Source organism: Mustela lutreola, chromosome 9, assembly GCF_030435805.1.
Source record: "Mustela lutreola isolate mMusLut2 chromosome 9, mMusLut2.pri, whole genome shotgun sequence".
Classification (NCBI taxonomy): domain Eukaryota; kingdom Metazoa; phylum Chordata; class Mammalia; order Carnivora; family Mustelidae; genus Mustela; species Mustela lutreola.
In genome coordinates this window covers 9,884,146-9,909,972 of record NC_081298.1, presented here as the reverse complement: position 1 = coordinate 9,909,972, position 25,827 = coordinate 9,884,146, and the positions used below count along the sequence as shown (strand labels likewise).

At 51.4% G+C, this 25,827-nt stretch overlaps 1 protein-coding gene across 2 annotated transcripts in view; it reads right to left on the bottom strand.

Annotated features, from left to right (window-relative positions):
* The window catches only part of NFATC2 (nuclear factor of activated T cells 2), a 154,759-nt gene extending 140,904 nt beyond the window's left edge, over positions 1 to 13,855 (bottom strand). The window contains exon 1 of one of the 2 annotated variants that reach the window (XM_059132752.1): positions 13,513 to 13,855. In XM_059132752.1, the coding sequence (XP_058988735.1) occupies positions 13,513 to 13,582 (70 nt within the window). In that variant the 5' untranslated portion in view covers positions 13,583 to 13,855. The remainder of the gene's footprint in view (positions 1 to 13,512) is intronic. The other variant, XM_059132753.1, reaches the window with a different exon arrangement.
* Positions 13,856 to 25,827: the final 11,972 nt, after the last annotated feature.

The window sequence follows — 25,827 nt, the reverse complement described above, 5'->3', positions numbered from 1 at the left end:
GAATGACCCAGGCTTGAAAAGAGATTTCATCTTCTCTAGCCTATGAGACCTACTAAGGCAGTGGTCATGACTGCCTCACTCAGACACAACTTTATGTCCAGTGGATGTGAGGATGGATGGATAGACGGATGAGTGGAAGAGTGGGTGTTTGGAGGGATGCATGGGTGCAGGGGTGAATGGACGGATGGATGGTGGATGAATGGAGGGACAGATGACGGATGATGGATGGATGGATGGATGATGGATATGGATGGATGGTTGATGGATGGATGGATGATGGATGGATGGACGATGGATGGATGGATGGATGGATGAAAGGAAGAGTGAGTTGGTTGGATTCATCAGTGGATACATACCTAGATTAATTGATCACTTGGTGGAAGAAGAGATGTTTAGATAATAGCAGCTGGATCAATCAATGGCTCAATAGAAAAGTGGATGTTTGGATGGAGGGATGGATGGACAGCTGGAAAAAGGGTTGAACTCTCCTGTGTGTGTAAGTTCCTTAGATTTTAACAACCCCATCCAGCAGGGAGTCTGCTTGTCCCTCTCCCTCTGCTCCTCTCCATGCTCCCAAGCACTCACTCTCTAAAATAAATTAATTTAAAAAAAAATAAAAATAGAAAAAGATTCTAACTACCTTAGCTGTTCCTCTGAATAGTGGATATATTTTCAAAGCTTCTAAGTTTTGGGATCTGCGCCCTAATGATCAAAGGTTCTTTAAAGAAATAGGTTCAGACTAGGCCCTGACCCAAAACAATTTCTGCTGGAGCCATGGGAAGTGAGAAGCTTTTCTTCTTGGAGGGCCACCTTGAGGGTGGAGGTTTGGGTTGGGGGGAAGACATATTAAATAATTTGTGCTCTTAGGAGCAAGGATTAGGAGCAGAATGCATGACCTTTATGCATTCAGTGCCCCCACCCCCGGGGGACAGGGGTGGGATGGAGGCCTTTGACAGTGCAGCTCTGTCAACCTTCTCTCTGCCCTGTGCCTGACCTCCTTGCAGAAGCCCTGGCCTCTTCGTTTTTCTCCAGCCTTTCCAACAAAAGTGCAAGGGGAAGCCTGCAAAGCCCCTGAGAGCTTGAAACTTCTAGCACACCTTGGTACTGTCTGGCCCTGCTCCAGGAATTCAGCTTACTTTAACAAGCACTTACCCTAACGTATAGTTGCAAACCGAGGTAAGCACCATGAAGAAAAGAAGAAGGTGCTAGAGCTTGTAGCAAGGAAACCTAATGTAGATACACAGAGTTCAGGGAAGGCTTCTCCAGGAGCTGATGTTTCCACAGAGGCCCAAAAGTCGTCAAGAAGTTGGCCAGTAATAGTGAGAAGAAGAACTAGCAGCCAGATGCGGGAAAGTATGTGCAAAGGCCCTGAGGCAGGAGGAAGTATGAAGTGTTGGAGGCACGGAAGGAAGACTGGAGTGGCAGGTACTAAGGAACCTGAAGAAGGTATAAGGGAAGGCTGGGAAGTAAGTGGGGCCCTGGGACCATGCGGAGAATTCTGGACATAAGAGCAATGGGGAACAACCAAACAGTGTCTGGCAGTGTGTGACAAGATCGTATTCAAGTTTTTAAACAATTGCTTAGGTTCTATGTGGAGAAGAAACTGCAGGGTACAAGGGCTGAAGCGGGAAGACCAATTAGGAAGCGACCCGTAAGCCAAGGGGACAAGGAGCTCTGGGAGCGTAGCCTTTGAGTAGGATGTTCAAAACAGCAACAGCCCACAAAAGACACACATATGTACCCTTGTCCTTGGTCATGCTTGGGTGATCTCTTTTCCTCTTCTAGGCACGATTTGATTCCCCCTGAACACGAATATCAGAGGAGCATTGGTCTTGGGCTCTAAGTCATGAGGCCCATTCAGGTGGGTGCTGGAAGGACCCACTACCCACAGCTCTACGTTCCTTTCTGCCTTCTGGCAGGAAGCTCATCTTCAGCTGCGGCCCGGACCTCTCCCCTTACATCCGGGCAACGCGTCCAGCTGCCAACCCAACATTCTGTTCGGGTGTCCAACAGGCATCTCAAAGTGACCGGGTCCACAGCAAGCCCCGTGATGCTCTGAAACCTCTCTGCTCCCCGACCTCCCAGCTCAAATATCACTGCCACCCCCGCCCCATTTATCCAGTTCTCTGACCATAATCCAAGGAGTAGTCCTGTGATCCCTCTCGTTTTCTCACACGCATGGACAAACGTGCAGCAAATCTGGACATCTCTATCTCAAAATGTAACCTAGACCCAACTGTGTCTCACCAACCTCGCGCCCCAACGAGCCACTTCCCTGGACAACTGCACAACTGCAGCCACCTCCTCCCTGGTCTTGCTTCTTCCGCTTTGCCTTGACACAGAGCAGCCACAGGCATCTTCGCACAATATAGATCCCGTAAATGCCCCTGTGGCTTCCCATTAAGTTTAGAATTAAATACAAATACTCTGGCCTATGAAACCTTGGACAAGCTGCCTCCAGCCCCAGCTCTCTTAGACGACCATCTCTCACCATTCACCCCTTCTCTTACCCCCTTCTACCACCCTGCTCATCCACCCGTTCCTTGATAATGCCAAGTACAACCCCACCTCAGGGCCTTTGCACATCCTGCTCCCATGGGTGTTTGCCAGGCCAGCCCCTCACTGTTCATGCCTCAGCCCAAATGTTACTTCCTCAGAGACACCTTCTGTAACCACCCCAATAAAAATAGCGCCCCTGGCATTCTTTTTTCCCATGGTCAGCTTTGTGTTGTCATGGCCTTTTTCTCTACAGTATACTGTACTCATCAGTATATCCGTTCACCTGTTGATTACCTGTTCTCACTTGAATGGAAGCCCCACAGGGGCAAGACTGTGTGTCTGCTTTGGTCACTGGCATATCTGGGGCTTTAGTGGATAAAAATACAGGACACAAGTTAAATTTGGAGTTTAGACGAACAACACATTTTTTTAGTGTAAGTATGTTCCATACATTATGGGGGTATATTTAAGCTAAAAATGATTCATTTTGAAATTCAACGTTACCCAGGCACCTTGTATTTCTGTCTGGCAACTCTGGCTATATCCCCACATCCTAGAATAGGGTGGTAGGTAGTCCCTAAGAGGCAGCTTAAGGAATGAATGAAGGCACGGTGCCAAAAGAGTATCCCCCTGAGAGATCTATCTGGCAGAAGCTTGTACCAAGAGGAACTCTGGGGTCCCCACTTCCCTCAGTTTAATGGGACTCGTCAGGGATATCCTGAAATCTGGTGTTTTGCACAACTGCCGGCCCTGCCTCTAGCGTGCTTACGATACCTGTAATCATTTTTATATAAAAACATTGCATCTGACTCAGTAGCTCTAGGGAAATTCTGCCTGTACATGTTTTTTATTTAAGAAAGAAAGAAGAAGAAATACTTGTAGAATATACGTTGTGTTCCAGAAAATATTTGCGTGGTATTTTTTAATCCAGTCACCACTGCCCCCACCACTGGCCTCCCTGAAGGTCAATGGCACCCACAGGCGTGAAAACACAAATGTCTGGCCAAGGTTGGGGTGACCTAGGGGTGGAAGAAGAAACATCGCTGGGCCGGGAAGCCCAGGATCCAATCCAAGTTCTTCCTCTAACTCGTGCTGCAACCTTTAAGCAAGTCACCTGAGCTTTCTGTGCCTCAGTTTCTCCATCTGTAAAATCGGGGATGAACTGGGTCATACCTGAGCCCCCGTTCCGGCTCTAACAGTCAAGCATTCTTTGATGCTCACCCCAGTGCCCTCCAGGGCCATCTTCATGGGTGGACATGAGACCCTGTGCTCAGAAGGACCCCCACACTTGGTTTAAAGCTCCGCTGTCTTAAGATTCTTAATTTTTGGAATTGGGGCAGCACACGTTCACTGTGTGCCAGGCCCTACAAGTGACACAGCGAGGCACGATGGCAGACTACAACAAATAAGTCACCAGCTCTCGTCACGAACGCCACATGCTGACAACGCCCATTGTAATAAAAGCTTGACTACAAACTGTAGGCACTGAAACCTTCTGAAGTCTAATCCAAAAAGCAGGCACATCCTTTACTATGTTCCAGAAACAAACCCACCTCGACCTCAGACCATCCTGGGATGATCTCCCTACATGCTACTATTATAATTCAATATGCTAATATTATAATTTAGAGATATTCTAAATTAGAGGGAGGTGCGTTTGGCTCCCACAGGCCTGGAATGTGGATAGGCAAATGAAGCTAGACCCAGGACAGCGCCAAAATACTCAGCAACTGATGAAATGATATGTCCATGAAATGGTTCGAAAAAGGAAAACAAATGCAAAAATAAAAAGAAAAAAGCATCCACGGTGAGCAAACAATGACAATTCTAATGAAGACAGAATGAATACCAACAGGGCCCCGAAGAGCCACACCACAGCCTGAGGCAAAAAGGAAACATGAGTAATACTGGTCCTGTCTTTATTTAAAATTCTTATTTTCATTCTTGGTTCAGCATGGGTTTTTGACATCAATTTTGATTTTTAAAATATTACATTAAAGTGTTACTCATCTCGATTACGGAGTCTTTTGGCATGCCCTGCTAGTCTGCCTTCCCACCACAGCCATCTTCAGGAATGAGCTCCTTATGGATGGGGGAAATAAGACAGTCTGAGAGCTGACTTCTACTCCAATCAGACACCTACATGGTCTTTTAAAGCCTGCACAGGACTTCTCTGGTGTGAGAAAACAATTCTCCAGGCTGCAAAAGGCAGTGGGTTCAAGCCAGCCGCCCCCTCTTCCTCCCACTTCCACCTACACCCTCCCCCACCCCGCACCCCCCTGCAGACATTGACCTTGACCATGCAGGCTCTAAGAGGGCGACCTTCTATTAAAAGCCCAAACCCGAATCCAGGTATGGAATGTGAGAAGATGCTCCATCTGACAGCAGAAATCACAGGTTTGCTGTAGCTCAGCCAAATCCATCCTGCACGCACATTACGACTGGGCTGCTTGGTCATTCTTTTTAATCCAAACTAACATTTTTAAATTGGGAGATTTGGGGGTTCCTGTGTGGCTCAGTCGGTTAAGCATCTGTGTTCAGCTCAGGTCATGATCCCAGGGTCCCAGGATGGAGCCCCACATCGGGCTCCCTGCTCGATGGGGAGCCTGCTTCCCCCTCGCTCTCTCAACTTGCTCCTCCCTGGGCTTGTGCTCTCTTTCTCTCTCTGTCAAATAAATAAATAGAATCCTTAAAAGAAAATAAATTGGGAGATTTTACATAAAAACCCCAATTTCCGGTAGCTCCTAAGAACCAGGAAGATCTGGGACGGCACGTCCGTAGTCCCATGTGGACCAGCGGGCTGGAGCAGAGCAGAAGCTGCCTCCTTCAGATGATTCCATCGCTGTCAGGCCCCCACCCAGCCGGCCCTTGTCCCCTGGAGCACAGGAGCTTGAGACCCTGGCTTCCAGGCTCTTGATTCCTCCCATCTGGTTCCTGCTCACCCTTGATTCCTGGCTTCACAGCACATGCCCCTCTGCCTCCTGAAACTGGTCCTCAGTGGGGGAGCAGCAAATTTACCTTTCTCTTCAACTACTGTCCTTGCTTCTGATCAAGCACGAGGAGCCGCCATCACTCAGCCCGGGGAGCTTCATCTTCTACCAAAGCAGAGCCTTACAGGCAGGCAGCTGCTAGTTAGAGGACGGAGCGCTGGCTAGTCCCCACCCATTCCCATGACTACTTCTCAACCATCTGCCTTCTGCCCTGCTGCCACCCAGGCCATCCCCCTAGATGCCTGTGCCTCCAGTATTGCATTTCACATCTCCATTCTCTCCCTTGCTGTAGTCTTCAGAGACTAAAACATCAGGGCTGACTTCATACTCTTTGAAGTCAGGGAGTGAGGACAGCAAGCTGACTTCAGGGAGCTCACAGCGACCCTCCACCAGCCGTGCTTCCACATGACCACACCTTGGCCCCCCAATAAGACCACAAGGCATCTCTGTCTCTCTCTCTTGCATTCCTCTGTCAAAACCATCACTAGATTTTACTTACACCTTGAGTTACATAACATGTAAATGGCTTCCCATAGGACTGGGTCTCCCCAAATGTACAAAAAGAAAAATCTTGATCTGACTTTCAAATGCAAATAAGCACATCTTTCTATATCTTGGATTTTCTCCATAAGACCTAGCTGGTGCCTTGCCCCTAGTGGAACTTCCACACACACCTCTGGACTTACTGGTTCAATGACTGAAGGTCATCCAGAACCCACAGGAAAGACCCCAGAGATCTGTGGTGGACAATGGACAGACTTGAAGGTTATGAAGCTAAAGGAAAGTACTAACTTGAATTTAAAACAATAAAGTGGTCGCTAGCATGAACTCACTGCTTTCTCTGCGCTGAGGGTGTCACAGACAGGATCTTTAAACCTCCAAGCCCCCCCACCATGTGTAAGGATCACTATCACCCATGTTTCAGTTAAGGAAACTAGGCACAGAGTTTACTTCTAAAGTCACACATGCCACCACGGAAATGATTTTGTCCCACACAAGTCTGATACTCATTACTGAGTCACACTGTTCCTTGGTTATTAGCGAAGGGTGGATTTGCTAAGGGACATTTTGGACGAAGATGAAACGCTGAAAAGTGTCTCGTGACTCCCAGTGATAGGAGAGGGTGAAGGAGGGGCCCACGTGGGGCATCTAGGCTGGGCTGAGAGGATGTGTCTGAAGGGTCCCTATTGTTCACAAAATTAATGGCGTCTATCCCCGTGCCAGAGACAGGGACCATTCCTGCGGGACCCCTGGGCTCCGAGGAACACAGTATGGGAACCACAAAGGAGAGCACTCTGTGGACTAGAAACCAGCTCTCTCCACCTCCTCCGCCCCGCGCTGCTTCCAGGCATCATCATCTCCCACTCGCGCCCCGGCAACAGACACCCATCTGCATTCCGAGCACCTCTTCTTACGTGATACAGGCTGTTCTCCACTTAATGGCCAGTATGAGCCTTTGAAAAGATTAACAAGACCACACCCTGTGCACTTAAAATTCCCCTAGTGCCTCCCATTACCCTGAGAATGAACTTCAGACTGCTCCAGCCCTGACTTGCCTCCCGGATCGCATCCCGCTCCCCCAACCCCCCACGGCGCCCCACCCCACCCCCCCTCCAAATCTGGGTTCCAGCCTCCAGCCATACAGGCTTTCTTGCTGTTCCCTGAATGTTCCAAGCACATCTCTCTCCCTAGGGCCTCCTCCTTCTGCCTGGATGCTCTTTCCCCCAGACATTCTATAGGCAGACACCATGCCATTCAGAGCGCAGTGAAAAAGACATCTCTTTAAAGACAAAGGGGCCATTCAGTCTGAATCAGCAGACCCTACCGTGTGGGTTAAATTGTGTCTTTTCCCCAAAATACATTCAATTCCTAACCCCAGCTACCTGCAAATGTGATCTCGTTTGGAAAGAGAGCCTTTGTAGATGTCATCAGTTAGGATGAACTCATTCAAGCTGAAGGCTGGAATCCAGCAACTGGTATCCTTATAGGAAGAAGAGAGGACATACACACACACACACACACACACACACACACACACACACGAGGAAGAAGGCCCTGTGAGAGCAGATGCAGAGACCGGAGGGCTGCATCCACAAGCTAAGGATGGCCAGAAGCCACCGGAGGTTGGAAGAGATGATAGAGTATCCTCCCCTAGATCCTTCAGAGAGATCACGGCCCTGCTGACACCCTGAGTTCCGAAAAAGAGCGAAAATAGATTCCTCTTGTTTTCAACCACCCAGTTTGTGGTCACGTGTGACGGCAGCCATAGGAAATGAACACCCCCACCCACCACACAGGCATGCACACACACACATGCGTGCACGCGTGTGCATGTACACACGTGCACAATGCACACATGGGTGTGCATTCATGCACACGCACACATTTATATGCACACATGTGCACAGGTATACATGCATGCGCACATATATGCACACATACACATGTGTGCATATACATATACACACATACATACACATATACAAACATGCATGCAGGCACGCGTGCACACATACACACACACATGCAGATACATATACACACCACCGTACCGGTATACACATATGCACACGAATACACATGCATACACACATGCACATGCATGCACATATATGTGCACACACCTATACATGAGCATCTTCTGCATGCATACACTCACAAACCCACACATATATTTACGTATATGAACACATGCATGCACAGCTCGTGTACACACATGCACGCGTGTCCATGCGAGTGTGCATACACAAAGCCATTCCCAGCTCCGTTCTCTTATTTGAGTCTCTAGCATTGGATGCCCTTTGAAACTATCTTGGCTATTCCCAGGGTCACTTGCTTGGCTTTTGCCTCCCAAGGGCAAACTCTGTCTCATTCACTGCTCTGTCCCCAGCATCTGGGACAGTAACTCGCACACAGTGAGTGCCCTCACAGTGTTGACGAAAATGAACTAAATGGTCAAGGGAGCCTCTAAGCGGGGGTGAGAATGAGGTGGGCCGGGAGGAAAGGGGTGGCGAGGCTGGCACAGGCCGAGAGAAGGCCCAAATGGTGTGTGGGCAGAGAAGAGGAGTGGGGATACACTGGCTCGGGGAGCAGTGCCAGAGTCACCAAAGAAGCATCAGTGGAGCCTCAGCCTCCAAGAGGCTTTAAGGACATGGACCCAAGGCAGCCCCATCGTGTGGGAGAAAACCGGAAATGGTTGTTCAAGAAAGAGAAAACAGGTCCCCTTGGTGTCGATGATCATTCAGCCTCAGGGAGCGACAGGGCAGAGTGGGTTGTGTCCAAGCTCCGTGACTTAGCTGTGTTCCCCCGGGAGGGGGGGGAGTGACCGCACCTCCTTGTGCAAGATGGGCGTGGCAGCCGTCCGGCTGGCGTGAGGTTAACGAGGTGGTACAAGAGAGACCCTCAGGACAGGGCCTGGCACGTAGTTGGCGGCCACAAGTGGTGGCAGCCATCGTGGTCTTTGGGGCCAATGTTCTGCAGGCAGCATGAAAGCACGTGTCTGTTGGATGGCCCAGGAGGAATCCTGTTTGGGCCTGTAGCCTTTGGTGGGAAAACGTGGAAGTCAAAGGCCACCGTCATTGTGAAAAGGAGGCCAAACAGAGTGAACCAAAAAGATGGCACAGTGCTTCAGAGTTTTAAGTCTTAGTTCCACGACCTTCACAGATCAGATCACCCCCTTCTGCACATCACCCATTCATCCATTCATCTGTCCGGCCATCCACTGAACACAAAAAAGTACCAAGGACCTACTAAGGGCCAGGCACTGTTCAAGGCCCTGGGGCCACAGGAGTGAACAAGACAGCTGTGGTTTCTACTTCCTGGAGTTGAAGTCTGAAAAAAGACACAGACGAAGCATGGCCAGTTATCCCAGTGTGACCAGCACAGGATAGGGCAGCACAGGGCGGGGGCCTCCAGTCCAGTCTGGGTGGTCAGAGCTTCACATCCCTATTCTAACAAAGGAACAAAAATAGAAACCTGCCTGGCTTCTTCCGGTTGAGATGTGAAATACTCGGCCACTCGTGTAAGCAGTCAGGGAGATCAATCCAATGTGAAAATGCCAGAGAAAAGCACTTGGTAATTGGTTTTTTAGTCTGGATTTTTCGGGGGTTGGGGGTGGAGAGTAAATATTGAACTAATAAATTATACAGTAATAATGACATCAATTATTTATGAAGTGGGTACTTTGAGGGTCATACTGTTTATTAAAAGAGTGAAACTCTCCATAGATTAATAAATAATTGTCGTCCTCCCCTCCAAGGGTCTCTGCTGCCTTCGGACCTTCCCGGCCACTCAGCAAACAAAGGGTTAAAACCTGGCCCAGCAGGGGAGTCTGCTGGGACCCCCACTCCTGCTGTCCTGACTGGTGAACGCTCAGTTATGAACGATTACTCTGCATATTATGATGGTCATCCTTTTATATGTGAGGTCGCTGAGACATAGGAAAGCAAAGTTACCTGCCTACGGTCCTACAGCTAACAAGTGGCAGAGTGAAGATTTGAACTCAAATCACCAGATCTCAGGCTATTAGCTTCTCCACTGTAGAAGTGTCCTGGGCCCCATCCTAGACACAGAAGTCGACCTGGCGCTCTCCTCAGGGGGTGTACAATCCAGTTAAGGAAAGTTTGCCATAAAGGTAGTTGGAGGAGCTTCCGGGATAATGAGCGCTTCTCTCTGAAGTTCCAGGGAAAGAAGGAGAGACCCGGAGGTGTTGCTGGAGGTGCAATGATGTGGGAGCAACAGAAGGGCTTAGCCACGTGGCGGGGGGTGGGGTGGGGTGGGGGGGTGGGGCCTGGAAGGGTCTCTGACCAGTGCAGGCAGAAGGCAGTGCTGGCTTAAGAGCATCCCGGCTGCCCAGGAACTGTTCTTGTTCTAGTGGAAATGGAAACATCGCGCCTCCGTTCCCCTGAGCCAAGGCAAGAAGCCCTCCTTGATTCACTCTACTATTGAAACAAATCAGCTGCTGCCTCAGTTTCCCTGACTCTACGGATGATGCTTGTACCCTTCCCCTCCTTGCACACTTCTCTCTTTCCCTTCCAGGATACATCAGAGAACACCCTGCCAGAAGAGCGCAGAACCAGGGTCAGGTCTGCCTCCGCGCCCTCATCGGTCAAACGGTGTCAGAAAGAATTAAGAGTATATTAATGAGTTCCAGAGACAACAGAGCTTATGGTCAAGAGGCTTGGTTCAAAGTATGGCTGCACCGCTTCCCTGCTGGGCAGCACCTGGCCAGTTCCCGCACCTCTCTGTGCTTCGCTCCCCACCTCCGTGAAGGAGACGGTAATTGTCCTCAACACACACATTCGCATGCCAGGCATTGTAGGGCCAGCTTGCTGTGTGACTTCAGGCAAAGTAGCTCTCTTGGTCCTAAACTGTCAGGCAGTAATAACATTTAGCATGTTTTACCTCATGTTCAGCACAGAAGTGAGCGTTCCATGAGCGTGATTTCATGGGGCGCTCATAACACCCCCCCCCCGAGGCCCTCATCATCATATTCCCTGTTGCAGCCGAGGAAACGGGCTTTAGAAGACATGATCTTGTCCAACCTGTGCCATTGGAAAGCTCCAATAAGTTAAAAGTGTACCTCAAGAGATTTAAAGCACCGCATCTCTTCAAAGAATTTTAGCTGCGACATTCCATTTTTGTCACCATGTTGTCATTTAGCATCTTCAAAGCAACAGGAATCACAGCTAATATTTGCCAAGTGCTGATCTGTGAGCGTGAGACCATTGTAGGGGCTTTACCTCTGTTACCTCCCAGAATCTCACAGCAACTTGTGAGGGAGACATTATTACTGGTCCCATTTCACGGATGTGGAAACCGAGGCACAGAGACGTTAAGTCACTTGCCCAAGATCACGCAGTTGCAATGTGGCCAAGCAGGAACTCTAATCCAAGCAGAAGACTGGGAGTTTGGGTCTGGGAGTGAACAGAGCTCACCCTGGGTTTGTTAATTCCTAAAATACTTTCCATCATCCCACTTCAGATAAAACTGAACACACCTCTTTCAGATCTTCAGTTTTTCCCAGGACCTTGACCCGGAGCTGCACAGCAAGGTCAGTATTTTCTTACCATGCAAATATTTCTATTCACTATTGCTGACCCCGCCCATCTGCAGGCACACTTCAGGTCTGTTCCTAGGATCACGGCAGCGTTTGAATTTAAAGAGGCCCTTCGGTTGTTCCCCAGGGAGACCCTGATGCAGGACACAGCTGAAGCCACTCATGCTGTGAAGTGCTGTCTGTCATGCTGAAGCTGTCTGTGGTGTCTAGAATTGTATTCCGTGTGCCCGTTGCTTTGGCATGTCAAGTGTGGTTTGCTGGGAACAATGTGGTACCCTGTCTCCCACATGCGTACACACATTGGCACACTCATACTACAACCCCTGCACACACGAGCTTGGCTTGGGGAGGGTAGGCAATGCACGTGCACGTCCAAAATACACACACTTCAAAACCTGGAGGGACAAGCAAGTTCGTAAACCCAGAGGAGAGGTGTAGCCACACCAATAAAATGTGAGGCTTGTGTTAGATCACACTGTAAAACAGAAGCCCAGTTTCTCCTCCAAGCTCTCTCTCCCTTTCTGAATAGAGCTCAATGCTGCATTAGTCTGTCCCCACCCCCACTATCATAACATCAAACACCATTCTTCAGTACATGTGACAGTAAAAGCCAATTTGTGTCCATAAGACATCTGTCTGTCGGCTGGCTGAGAGCATCACTTTTACAGATGCTGCCGTGTCAGTAATGTCTTGTGACCAGTATTGTCATAGGCTTGACCCCTAGCAGAGGACAGGATAACCTGGTGCCCATAAAAATGTTCAAAGCATTGGCAGGGTCTTGCTTTCAAAAGTGCAACTCAGCTAAAAAAAAAAAATATAAGCCATTGAGGTTCACTGTGGCAAAGCACACCATTTACCTAACCCAAGGCAGTTGGCCTCACTTGGGTTTTCAAAAAAAAAAAAAAAGAAAAAAAAGAGCCCTTCAGGTTTATTTACTGAAATTGTCATTTCTTTTCCCCCAGAACTTTAATCAGCCACACAGAGCACAAAACCTACATTCAACTCCGATTTTATGACACGAGGCTAACTCCTCCTACGCATATTTATTTCACTTAACTCTTGCAGTCCTGCCAGCTGGGCAGTGCCCCCCGCCCCAAGCGGGGCTGGCCTCTGGAAAACACATCGCATTGCCTGGTTCCCACTCTTAAAGCCCGCTTCATTAGCGTGCAGCCTAAAGCCCTCTGCAATCCCAGCCAGATGGCTATTTTCATATCATATTCTTATACGTCAAGCCCCTCCCGTAAGATCCCAATAGTGTGATTCCGGCGCTAACTCCAAGAAGGGGGGGAAGACAGAGACATGGAAAGTAGAGTGTAATCAGATCGCCAAACAAACTGATGGTACATTGCACTTAAAAGAGGAGCCGGAGGACTGTATCCATTAGGCACATCAAAAAGGGGGAAAGAAAGTTGTTCAAATGCCCCAGGGCATCTGCTGCTCTAACTGTTAAAAAGCAAAAATCCTCATTACTGTATCCATTATATAGTAAAGTGTCAAGCGTGTTCCTCTAAAAAAAGAAAAAAGTCTAAATGATGATGACGATGACGATGATGGTGATGATGGTGCTGGTGATGATGGTGATAGAGCGGAATGGCATCTGCTGTCAGAAGCCCGGTGCTGGAATGGTTAAGCATCTGGCGGTGAGCAGCTCGAATCTCTCCCACCGTCCCACGGAGGGGACAGTCCTTACGACAGACCTGCCTAGGGAATCCCGCCTTGAGATGCCTCACTGCCCCCGCAAAGTGGCCTCAAGCCGACTCCCCCCCATGCCCAGGTCTCCCCTCCTTCGCCAGGGCGAGGGCACCCCGGCCCCTGCCCCCCCTACCTGCGCCCCTAGGAGCCGGCAGTCCCCGGGCCTCCTGCGCGACCTCAGCCAGGAGCTGAAAGCGCTGCCCGAAAGGAGCAGAAGGGACAGGGCTGGGAGGCGGTAGAGGAAAGGACTGAACCAGAAGGCGAGTCGCTTACCTTGGTCCACAGACCCCATGATGCGGAGGGGAAGGCAGTGCCCCGGTCTGAACGCAGCCTCTCTCTGCATCTGCAGGGGATGGGGGCTCGGCGCGCCGCGGGAGAGGGAGAGCCGCGGGCCCGTACTCCCTAAAGCATGCTCGCCGGCTGCCCTGGCCCTGGAGCCTGCAAGCAGCCCGGGAGCTGCGCGCCCGCTGCCTCCGGGCTCGGGCGCCCGGCTCCCCGCTCAGGCTCGGTCTCCGGTTCCCGGTTCCCAGCTCCCGGCTCCCGGCTCCCGCTCCCGGCTCCCGGCTCCCGGCTCCCGGCTCCCGGCTCCCGCTCCCGCTCCCGGCGCGGCTGGGCGCTCGGGCTTACTCGAGAGGGAACGCGACTTCCTTCCCCGCGCTCCGTGTTTATAGGCTTTCAATGCAGTAAAATAACGGGATTCCCTCACTGTTTCCTCCTGTTTATCCAGCGCCATGGAAACCGCTGGATCCCGGCCATCTCCAAAACTAAGGGCTTTCCTGCAAACTTCACACTCAGGAATCCATGACGTCGCCTCCTCCGCGGCCAGCCAGCTCCGTGGCTCCCTCGGCCGCCAGCACAAGTCCCTGATTGTTCGGGAGAGAAGTCGGGGAGAGGGAGCAGAGGCGGGCAGCGGCGAGCAGAAGTGGGGGGGGGGGGGTGCAGGAGCTCGGTGGCTGTCTGCAAGGATGGCCCGGCCACCCTTCCCCAGCCCGCGCAGCTCTTAGCAAACCGTGCCCCCACAACTCTAAAGCCCCCCCCCCCCATTTTGCAAGCGGGGCCTCTCCCAGAGCGGGTTGCCCAGGGCTCAGAGCTATAGCCCAGGTGGTCAAAACCCCTGGACACTGACCCAAGGGCCCTTGCAGGTCTCTTGGGACCTCTCTGGCTGCCCCGATTTTTTGTGTCCGGGGATGGTGGGGAAGGGGGAGAGCAGGAGGAGGGGGAGGGGAGGGGGGGAGGGAAGAGAAATAAATAACGGTGCCTTGTGTCAACTCTCCAACTCCAAGATTTTTTTCTCTCGAAGAGTTTATTTTTAGATTCATTTAGAAACCCAAGGTTTCCAGTGATGCTCAGAGGCTCCAGCAATAATGAAATGGCCAAAGAGACGCGGGAACCAGGCAACCCATGTGTTTACACATGCTCTGAATAAACAGGAAAATAAAGGGAAGGGATGTCATGAACTTTGCACACTCTCCAGAAGAAGGTCCGTGGGATGCCACGCGTGGCTCCCACCAATAGGCCACGCAGACCCCAGTAGGCCTGAAGGGGGGGGCGGAGGTGCCGCTGTCAAGATGCTCTTTCTCGGTACAGCCCAGCTAGGCTCTGTCACCTGCAACGCTGGGTGGGAGCCTCCGGGCCCACAGATTAAAAGTCAGCTCTGAAAGTGGCCACTGCCGATACTGTCAGTCCGACTGTGGGTAGCACCAAGGCTCGTGACTCATCAGCTCGCCCACCCCCTCACAGACAAACCACAACTTGAAGAGCAGAGAGGAGCTGGCTCCCTCCGTGGGACCACTCTGTTTTCTAGGCCTCACTGGACTCTCAGACATGACCACTTCTGCCGCAGGTGCCACTGGGGAAACCCCCCACCTCACCCTAGTGGCCTCCAGCCGTCAGACATATGGGCCACTGTGCCCCCCCAGGAGCAGCCACAGCTGCCCACCTCCTGGACTCCTGACCTTGAACTGCTTTACCTTGACCAGGGGGTCCTTCTCCCCAACCTTCCAAAAGGGAAACTGAGGCACACCAAGGGCAGAAAGACTTACCTCTTGCTTTATTTGTCAAATACTGGCGTGCAGCCTGTAAGGCCCAGGAGGAAATTCTTCTCAGTGAGCCTCTTGAGGAAGTCCCATTCCCTGAGGACTATGCACCCCTCATCAGAGGCAAAAACAGGGCGACCAACCATCCCGGTTTGCCAGGACTGAGCGGGTTCCCAGGACGCAGGTCTTTCAGTTTCAGAGCTGGAAGAGTCATAGGCAAGCTGACACAAGCGGGTCCTCCTCGGCATGAATGAAACTCAGCACTCGACTTCCTTTTGCTGCTATCCGGTCTTCGGGCAGACGGGGAGCCACTGTCTTCTGAGGACGATCACTCTGCTTAGAAATACTACAGAGAGCAAGCCCTAATTAGACACCTACTGTGTGCCGAGCCCTGAGCTAGAGTCCTCTAGAGATTCCTGCTCTGGACCTTCTGCAGAATAATACCCTGGCCCTGGGAGGGGTTGGCCCTACTCTGTCCGAGATGGTTGCCACTAGCCACATGCAGCTGTTAAAATGGAAAATAATTAATAAATAAAACATACACCTCAGTTCTTCAGTGCACACACCACATTTCAGGTGCTCCAATACCACACTATTGGCTACTGTTTGCACACTATGTGCTACCAAGTTGTACAGCGCAGCAGCATGGGTCTCCCTAACTGTAGAAAGTTCTGTCAGGCAGCACTAGGTCAGATGAGCTGAGAGACAGGATAAAGGACAGTCTCTAGAATCAGGCTCTTGGCTCAGCCACAGACCCTTACCCATTCTATAAAACGGGGACACCATCAGTGCCTAACTCAGAGTTGACATACGAATGTGATGCAAAGAACAGTAAACCATATGGTAAATGCTTGAAATGTATCCTAAAACAAAATAAGGGGCGCCTGGGTGGCCCGGTCGGTTAAGCAGCTGCCTTCGGCTCAGGTCATGATCTCAGGGTCCTGGGATCAAGTTCCCCATCGGGCTCACTGCTCAGCAAGGAGTCTGCTTCTCTCCCCCCCACCTCCCATTTTCCTCTTCCGCATGTGCTCTCTCTCTCTCTCAAATAAGTAAGTAAGTAAATAAATAAATAAATAAAAACTTAAAACGAAAAACAAAAACAAAACAAAACAAAAAAACCTGCCCATGGTCAAGTTGTGAACAATGCTTAAGCCAGGACTGAGGCTGTTCGACCCTGCAGTCTGAGCCCTTGACCTCCAAAAGCCTCCCTTTATTAAACAACTGCGCTGTCCAGGTCATGCAAGAGATTCTTTGCAGATTCCCATTGTTCCCCCCACCTTCCCAGCAGGCTTGATGCCGTATACCCCACTGACAGATGAGCAAACTGAGGCTCGGTGAGTCAACGTTCACATGACCAGCCTAGACTGGAACCCAACTCTGTTTGGCAGCAAAGCCCGCGTTCTTGGCACCACGGCCCCTGCTCCCAGAGGCCCCCCTGGGAACCGAGGTCTTAGAGGCCAGAAGCAAGGCAGGAAACTAGCGCGCTGGGTCCTCTTCTGCCAGACTCATCATCGGGGATAATTTTAGACTCCGTCTCACCCAGGCTCACGCCTCGGAGGCGAGTCCCCATCTCCGCAGGTGCCCAGCGCTGCTGAGAGGGGGCGCCTTTTGGAACTCCGCAGAAGTGGCATTAGCCACATTTTTATGGAACCCACTCTTTGTCACAGTTAAGCATTTTTCCCTTTTAAAGCACTTTCATACGGCAAGGATTGGAGCCGGGGGAGTCGAGGCTGAGTCACCTAATTTGCCCTTATGGGCTGCAGCTTTCGACTTCTTAGTTTAGCTGTTCGGTTCCTCAGACAATTTCTTTCCTCTCCCAGTGCCAGGGCAAGAAATATTTTGTCCTTTTGAACTGAACCACCCACTGTTTTTCACTTCTCTTGAGCACTCTCCCTTTTTTGAAGGGATGCTCCGAGGGGGGTGGGTGCGGAGCTTCCGCCCACTAAATTATCCACGAAAACTCCCAAAATAGAAGCTCTCAGCTGGGGTGGGAACCAGCCAGCATAGGAGGAAAAAGCGAAAAAGAAGCTGAATCAAAGCAAATAGAAGGAGTCCAGGTGGCCATGGGGAGAAAGGCCTGGGGAGACTACAAGACATCTGGGCTGCAGGAGACCTTGAATCACCGGGGAAGCCTTTTATTAGACTCTCTGCCCCCCCAACAGCTCTATAAATAAGACACGCAGGTATTTGGGCTGAAATACCACTTACTGGTGCAGCCCCAGTGACTGATTCAACACCAGGAATATTTAGAAGGATTTGGGCATTTTCCCTAAAAACAGCTCCCCGGCCCTCCAGCTGCAGTTGGAGCTCAGGTGTCATCTCCCTCTACCAGTCACCCTGACCCTGGCTGAAAGGTAGACATCAGGGGTGGGGGAGGGCACCTGGGCTGCACCGCCACAGGTCCCAGGCACTGTATCGGCGAGGTTTGCGGCTCTCTCCGCCTCCATGGCCATTTATCGGGCACTCACCCTACGGCAGGAATGAACTCACCAAATCGTCTCCGCACCCCAGCGATCGTCATTTCACAGAGGAGAGGGCTGCGGCGCAGAGAGGTTCTGCAGCCTGCTCCGGGCTGCACAGCCAGTAAGTGGCAGGAGGGAGATGTGAACCCCAAACCGCGCGGCTGGAGAGCCTGTGTTCCGACCCACCGGGCTGCCTCTCATGTTGTTCTGAGAAACTGCCTCCTTATCCCTATTCACCTACCAGCCGACGCCATGCACCTGGTGCTGGTGAGCGGTGGTGGGAATGGGGTGAGGATACAACTCCAGGGCAGGGGCTTTGCCTTGAACTTGACTAAGAAGGCCCCGGCCACGCCAAGGGAGCACTCACCAGGGACTGTCCGAGGGGACGGTGACTGCCGGAGGCCTCACGGATGGAGGTCAGGGGCACTGGTGAGCGGTGCCTGGGTGCGTCCACCTCCCAGCTCCCTCAGCCAGGACCCGGTGGCCTTCCTCCTTAACTCTGCGCCCCCCCCCCCCCCGCCCCGCCACACTTCCCACGCTTCTCCTCCTACGAAGCTCTTGCATCCGTCCACCTTGCCTCCTCCCCACACTCCCAAGCCTGCCAGGGCACCCCCTATCTCCCTCCTCACGGCTGCCCCTGCTTCTCTCCTATGCCTGCTCCCTACGTAAGTCCACGCTCCATAAAGTTTCTACACTCCAGAATCTAAACGGGGCACCCCATCCTGTCATTCTCCCTGCTTAAAACCCTCTGTGGGGTTATAATTCCCTTCTGAATCAAGTCCAGAATCCGATGTGTGGCTTAAACACCTAGAAAACCTTCTCCACTCCTTCCAGCCATGGTGCTCACCTCTGAGCCCCCTGAGCCCCGTGTTCCTGCCCCCAGGAAATACTCAAAGCCCCATTCTCCTTTGGTCCTGCCCCAAGGCCCGGCCTTCCAGCATGCCTCTCTTTCTGGGCTCCTGTCCCCTTTCCTCAATCCACTCAGGTCATTCCACTGGCCTCCCGGGCCTGCCTTGGAGCTGTACCTACCACTCCCAGGAACCGGGAGGGTCTGAGGACACGGCGTCTTCTAAGTGCAGGGCCCAGTAACGTAAGCACTTGGTCATTATATTAGAACTACTATCTTGCCACTACAGACAGCAGCTATAGGAGCTCCCAGATCCACCAAAAATGCCATTTCAGAGGCTCCCCAACCCCCACCGCAGAGGTCCAGGCCAGCCTCCCCGAAGGTCCCAGGGTGCCCGCCCTGGGGAAGGGTTCCTGCCCTCATGCAGTCCCCTCACGCCCTGTGCTGCTCTGGGATCTTGCCCAGATGGTGGTACGTGGGTGGCTTCCGTGGCCAGGTCATAGAGACATGCAGTTTCTGCCTTGCCTCCTGGGTCCCTCCGCTGGGGCAGCCCACTGCCATGCTGTGGGGACACTCACACAGCCCCTGGAGAGCCTCCTGCCAATGGCCATGTCTTCAGATGATGGGGCCACATCACCCACCTAGGAAACAGATATCACTGACACTCATTTTTTAAAGTTTAGAGGGAACAGCCGATAGCTAACACAATGGCCTCTAAGACCTGGTCCTACCCACCTGTCCAACCCAGCCTCCCAGCCCTTCCCTGGCCTGGCCCCACTGCGTGGCCCTTGTGCTGGCTTACCCCTCTGCCCAGAACCCTCTGTCCCCCAATCCCTCATGGCTAGCTTCTGGCATTCTGTTGGTCCCCTATGAATGTATTCTTCTAAGACCCTGATCTTAGAAGTAGGGTCTAGCTCAACCCCACCCCACAAATCTCAACCCCAACCTCCTCTTGAATTTCTGTACAGTATTCACCACTTACTGTACATTCATCCGAGTGGTGGACGTCTCCTCTGCCTCCCACCAAAAATAGCAATTCTACGAGGGCAGGAAATTCGCCTTATCCACTGCGATCTCCTCGGCACCCAGGATGATGCCCGGCATATGATTGGACCTCCCAAAGGTTTGTTGAGTGAATAATGTGCAATTATCTCTTCTGTTTGTTTGCTCTGTTGTGACTCATCTCCCCACTGGACTAGGAGGAGAGGGGCATGCCCAGCGTAAGTGGGGCTCAGAGTGACGTCTGGCACTGGTGGGGGCTCGGTAAACAGTCCCATCTCCTGTCTACAGAGTGAAGTCTACACACTCCCTCAGTGTCCTCACAGCACCCCTGGGGGGATGTAGACGACTATCCTCATTTTGCAGGGAAGGAAACTGAGGCACAGAGACTCCAGGCCACCAGCTAGTAAGCATCAGACCCTGTGTGAACTTGGACCACAGTGGACGACACCAGAGTCACGCCTCTAGATCCTCTCAGTGTTTGTTCAATGAATGGCAGGGAGGCCTGCCTGTCCGGCCACCTTCTCAGCTGGCTGAGGATCCCCTCACCCCATCACGCGGCCGAGGGGGTGGCTGAGATGCTCCGTCGGGGCTGGCAGGGGAGAAGGAACGAGGCGGTGGCTGGACAGCTGGAGAGGCTTTCCCCGTTTCCAAGGGATGGAAAGGTTCGCCTCATCTGGAAAGAACTCCCCGTTCTGTGGTCGTGGCAAAGAGCAAGGTGTCTCCCCTGCCTGGTTCATTTCAAAATACATTGTCTTGCTTTTAATAGCCTCTCTGATCTGCTCTTGGAGGCTCTCATGACTGACTGTTCCCAAAATAATACCCAGCTCCGCTTTTTCCAACTCAGAAGTGCTGAATCTTGCTACCTCCCGTCAGCCGCTGGCTGCCACTGAGAGTCCTGGTAATCCCAGGGTCCCCCAAGCCGGAATGTGACCCAACAGGGAGGTTTCCAAGACATTTGGAGAGAACCGTGGACATTCCCTGCCAGCTCATCGGCCTGCTGACAGCAAGTTTCCAGGGAGAGCCTGCCCCTCTGCGGGGCTCCCTCCACCGCTCCAAGATCACTGGCTGAGCCGGGATGTGGCAGGAGGCCAAAGGCGGCCCTCGGAATGCCCCGGGGGCCCTCAGGGATGGGGAAGATTTTCCTAGAAGCTGGAGAGCTGACGTGGAGTGAGAGGGAATCGGCTTGGCTTGCCTTTCTCCTTCTGCGGGCAGAAGAAAAAGAAAGGGGGAAAAGGAAAGGTTTATCTCGTTTGCATTTTTCTGAGAGCTAAGCTGGAAAGAGTCAGGCCTTCCATTTGTTCAGAGGACTGAGGTGCATACAACTCGAATTTTACTCCTCATCCTTCAAAAACCAAACGGGCTCTCTTGTCGATTTGCTTATTTATTCAACAGACATTGTCACATACCTGCAATCTTCTGGGCACTGGGGATGCAGCTGTGACAAAAGAGAGGCAGAGGCTACCTCTCCTGAGCGCACAGTCCAGGGGGGAGATGGAACGTGAACACGTGAATTCCGATGATACCGTTGCATGGCAATACGTGCCAAGAAAAAAACAAAGTCAAACAAGAAGCTAGAAAGGGATGGGGGAAGGGGATGATTTCAGCCAGGATGGTCAGGGAAGGCTTCACTGAAGAGCTGGCACTGAGCAGAGTGAAATGGCATAACTGGTTATGCAGATAGCTGGGGAAACACACTGACAACAGCAGAAACAGCATGTGCAAAGGCCCTGAGGCAGCATTCTCTATGGCAGGGAGCCTGCTAGCACTGGAAATATTCACTACTTCATGCATTTGACAGACTTTCTGGGCACCTGCCGTGTGATCGTGAACTTGCTGCTGGGGACACAGTGGGAAAAGAAGACAGAGAGTATGCCTCTTCAGGGAGCTCTCCATCCAGTGGGGGCAAGAGGGGTCAACACACATTACAAAGCAGGTTGCTAGTCCTGCTAAGGGAGAGGCTTGGGAGACACATGGGAGAGCCATACGACTCATGGGAGAGCCATATAACCTAGTCACGTCCGCCTTCACGATCAGTGTCATCTACATGGTGTCAATAACAGTTGCTAAAATTTAAGGTTTATTCTACACTTTGCCTTATCCCCAGTATTTGATATGTATTAACTCATCTAGTCTTTATAATCTCTGAAAGAAGTTCAAATATTTTCCCTTTCCAAAGATGATGAACAAGGTTAAATGACTTGACCTAAGTCACATGGTAGAAAGGCCTGGAATCAAACTCTTAAAGGGTAACTCTCTATTTCCCCCTTCTTCTCTTCCTGCTAAAATGGGTACTTGATGGTAGGTGCTCAAGCAGCCATTTTGGGGCCAAGAGGTAGAAACTGTGTTAAGGAAGACAAAGCTGCCAGCTAGAAGGAGCTCAGGTCCCTGAGGATTGTGGGGTCTCCATATCAACCCTAGATCTCCAAACTGGGTTCTCTTATAAGAGAAAAAAAAAATATTTAACTTGGTTAGGCCACTGTTATTTGGGGATCTTCAATATAACAACTAAACTTGTCCTAAGCAATGTGGATTCCATTTTAAGAATACAAAGATCTTGGGGCACCTGGTGGGGTAAGCCTCTGCCTTCGGCTCAGATCATAGTCTCAAGGTCCTGGGATCGAGCCCCCAATTGGGCTCTCTGCTCAGCAGGGAGCCTGCTTCCTCCCCCTCCCCCACCTGCTGCTCTGCCTACTTACGATCTCTCTGTCAAATAAATAAATAAATAAGAGTACAAAGACCTCAAGTACAGAGACACACCATAACGCGATCACATATGCACTTCAGAAAGATGGTCAGAAGTGGGGTTAAGAGTCAGGCTCCAGAACCAGCTGGCCTAGGTACCAATCCTAGCTCTGCCTCTCACTAACTCTGTGATCTTAGAGGAGTTATTTCACTGATTTGTACCTCAGTTTCCTCATCCACACAGTGGGGATAGTATTACCCAACTGGAGAGCTGCTGTGGGGCGTTAGCACATTTGACGGTATTTAAAATAGCACCTGGCATGGGTTGCCTGGGTGACTCAGTCAGGTAAGTGTCTGACGCTTGGTTTCCACTTAGGTCACGATCTCAGGGTTGTGGGATCGAGCCCCGTGTCGGGCTCTGCACTCAGCATTGGAGTCTACTTCAGATTCTCTCTCCCTCTTGCTCATTCTTTCTCTCTCAAATAAATAAAATCTTTTAAAATAAAATAACGCAAATTAACAGCTGGCACATATGAGAGAGAGCTCTCTCCAGGAGAGCTAGAAAAGCATGCTGGAACTTGCAGGCACTGGTAGGCACCTGGGAGCCCGGAGAGATGTCTGGAGCCAGCACTGAGCCTTCATTTGCAGTCAAGGGAAGCGGGGAGAGAACACTTGGATGGGGGCAGTCATCGGAACAAAGCCGCTGGGCTATGGGGAGCCGTACCTAGAGTGGGGTGCAGACCGGGCCCCGTTGCAGAAAGCTACCTCAGCATGACCCAGCCCAGGAAGCCATGCCTCGGAGCCTCTTCTGGAAACGGGGGCAGGCCCCACGCTGGGAGAAGCATGCTGCACGTTCCCCACAGTGGGCTCCGTGGAAGATAAGAAGCCCAAGCTTCCTGAGGATATGCTCTAAACCTTCCCGCTGACTCCTCTGGCCTTGTCAAAATATTTCTTTGTGGATCCATCCCTGTTTTTCCATTAATAAAAGTATTTTTGGGCTCCTGGCAACAATGAGTGAGTGTTACAAAAGAGGTCGGGCCTTCCAAGGTAAACACAGCTCATCCCAGGCCTGGTTGGTGGCTCTGGGCCACTGAGCAGAGGAGCCGCTGTTCGTGCTCTGGGGCTCCCTGCCTTCTGAGCCATGATTGGGTCCAGGGAGAGCAGACGCTGGGGCTGGCAGCCTCTGCAGGGAAGACAGAGTCTCATGCTAGAGCAGGGGCACAGGGCACTGAGGTTCAGGATCCCTGGCCTTTCCTAGTGCAAAGCACGCCCCGTCTACTTATATGAAATGCTGGCACCATCCAAACCAATCTGGAAGATGGCAGTCACATCAGCAGCTTGCTGGACACAGCATGGGGGGCGGGGGGCGGCGTCACTGTGAAAGGCAACAGAGACGTTCTGCATTGGCTGATTGAACTGTACACTTAAAACCTGTGTTTCATCACACACAAATTAAAATTTAGTAAAGCCGACATTAAAAAAAAATGCCAGCTTTCTGACTCAGGGTGCTAATTCTTCCTACAATTTCTTTGGTCTAAGCAGGGGTTGACAAATTATTACCAGATACAGCCCACTGCCTGGTTTTATAAATAAAGTTTTATTGGAACGCCTGCATTACTTTATGGACTGTCTATGGCCGTGTTTACGATAAAATGGCAGAGTGGTAGGACTGACTTGCAACACAGACCGTATGACCTATGAGATGAAAATGTCTGAAGTCTGGCCCTTCACAAAGTTTGCTGACCCAGCTCTAGAGAAAAACTAGGAGCTGAAGATTCCTTTAGATGCCTCTGTTTTCAGGATCGAATGCACCCAAACTCCCAACTTCTTTATCCCCAAACCGCTCCAGTCCCCAGCTCACGCGCGTGCCTGGCGACTTCTCCCAGGGGCAGGCAGATGTGGGGAGAGCCAAGTCCTCTGGAAGATCTCGCAGTTTGCCCCATTTGGGAACCATTTGACGTGTCTTTAGAAGCGCCTTCTGCAGCCCAGGCGTTAACGTCCGGGAGCCTGAGCGGGTGAACCAAGCATCAAGAGGACAGTCCTCCCACAGAACCCGGCCCGTGCGGCAGGAGAGGGCGGTGTGGAAGCACTCCCGGGGGAGGCTCTGTATTCCACGAATTACATTTCTCTCTGTCCTTCCTCCCTTTCCCTCCTTCCATCCCTCTCTCCCTCATTCCTTCCTTCTGCAAAGACACTGCCGTCGACCGAATTGTTTACATGGGCCAGAGTCTCTCAAAGTGACTCTTTTTCGTGGCAGTGACTCACCCTGGAGTCAGGAAGCTGTGTACTATTGTATTGTCCTCAGCTGCAAGAGTAAAAGCAAAATGAAAAAACAAAATGGGGACTGTGAGCAAAAGACTCCAGGGAGGGCATGCCTCCCACCGCCCTGTCTCCTCCAACCTGCAGTCAGAGCATGGAATGCAGGAGAAGACAATCTCAAGGTCCCCAATCCTGAACAGTCCTGAAGCCCTGACTCAGTCAGGTCCCTGGGGGCAAGAGGGACCTTATGCCATGGCCTGTGGGGGGATCCTTCTGCAGACAGGTCCTTCTAAATACTCACACCTTTGCCCCTAGCCCCCAATGTCCCTGCCCACTTCTGGAATAAGTACTCCAATTCTTACTGTGGGATCAGACCTTTTTGACTCTATTCCCAGCTCTCGGGGTAGGTAGAGGACCAGCGAATCAGCGTTCAGACCGTTGGCTCAAGTCAGTGAGAATCAGTCCCAGGACTTTAGTTTGAACTGTTAGAAAAGAGAATCCCACTCACACATACATTCTCTCTTCCCTCCTGATATGGAAGGATATTTGCCTGGAATCATCATCAGCTACCTTGATGTCCTGCATTCTATATAGTAAGATATCAGAGGATATAGGCAACATAGAGAAAGGCCAAGAGATTGAAAGAGATTAAGTGCTGCTGACAACATCTGAGCCCCTGGATCCAGCCATACCTGCAGCCACAAAAAACTTCATTAGCCTCTCATCTATATGAAGACATTTCTTTTTCACTTCAGCCACTTTGAGTTATGTTTTCTGTCATTTGCAACACCTTCTCTTTCATCTACAGAAGCTTGAAACCTGGGAATGGGGCCCCAGTTGCTTGCTACCAAGAAAGACTAGGGAAAACTAAGGAAAATGCAGAGAAATGGAACCAGAGCTTTGATCATGCAATTCCTGAAGCCCATCTTGATGATGAGATCACACGCTTCCTCTGAAGGCAGTCAGTTTAAGCCAGTTTGAGTCAGGTTTTGCATTACTTGTGGGCAAAAGTGTCCCAGGCAGCATACCCCGTTTTCTTATGTATAAGAAAGAGATGATCATACTTAACTAGCAGCTGTGAGGAAAGGGGACTCACACCAGGGCTCCAGCCCAGAGCCAACAGATGAAATAGAGGCTCTGTACATGGTTCCCCTCAGTTCCCTGACTTACTTCTTCCCGTCTCTCACAGCTGGCCGCATGCAAGGCACACTGGTGGTCACTGTCATTGCTGACTCTGGCGGGTAGGAGGGCACCCTTGGTGTGCAGCGGTCACGGGTTCCTCAGACGGACTCAAAGGCAA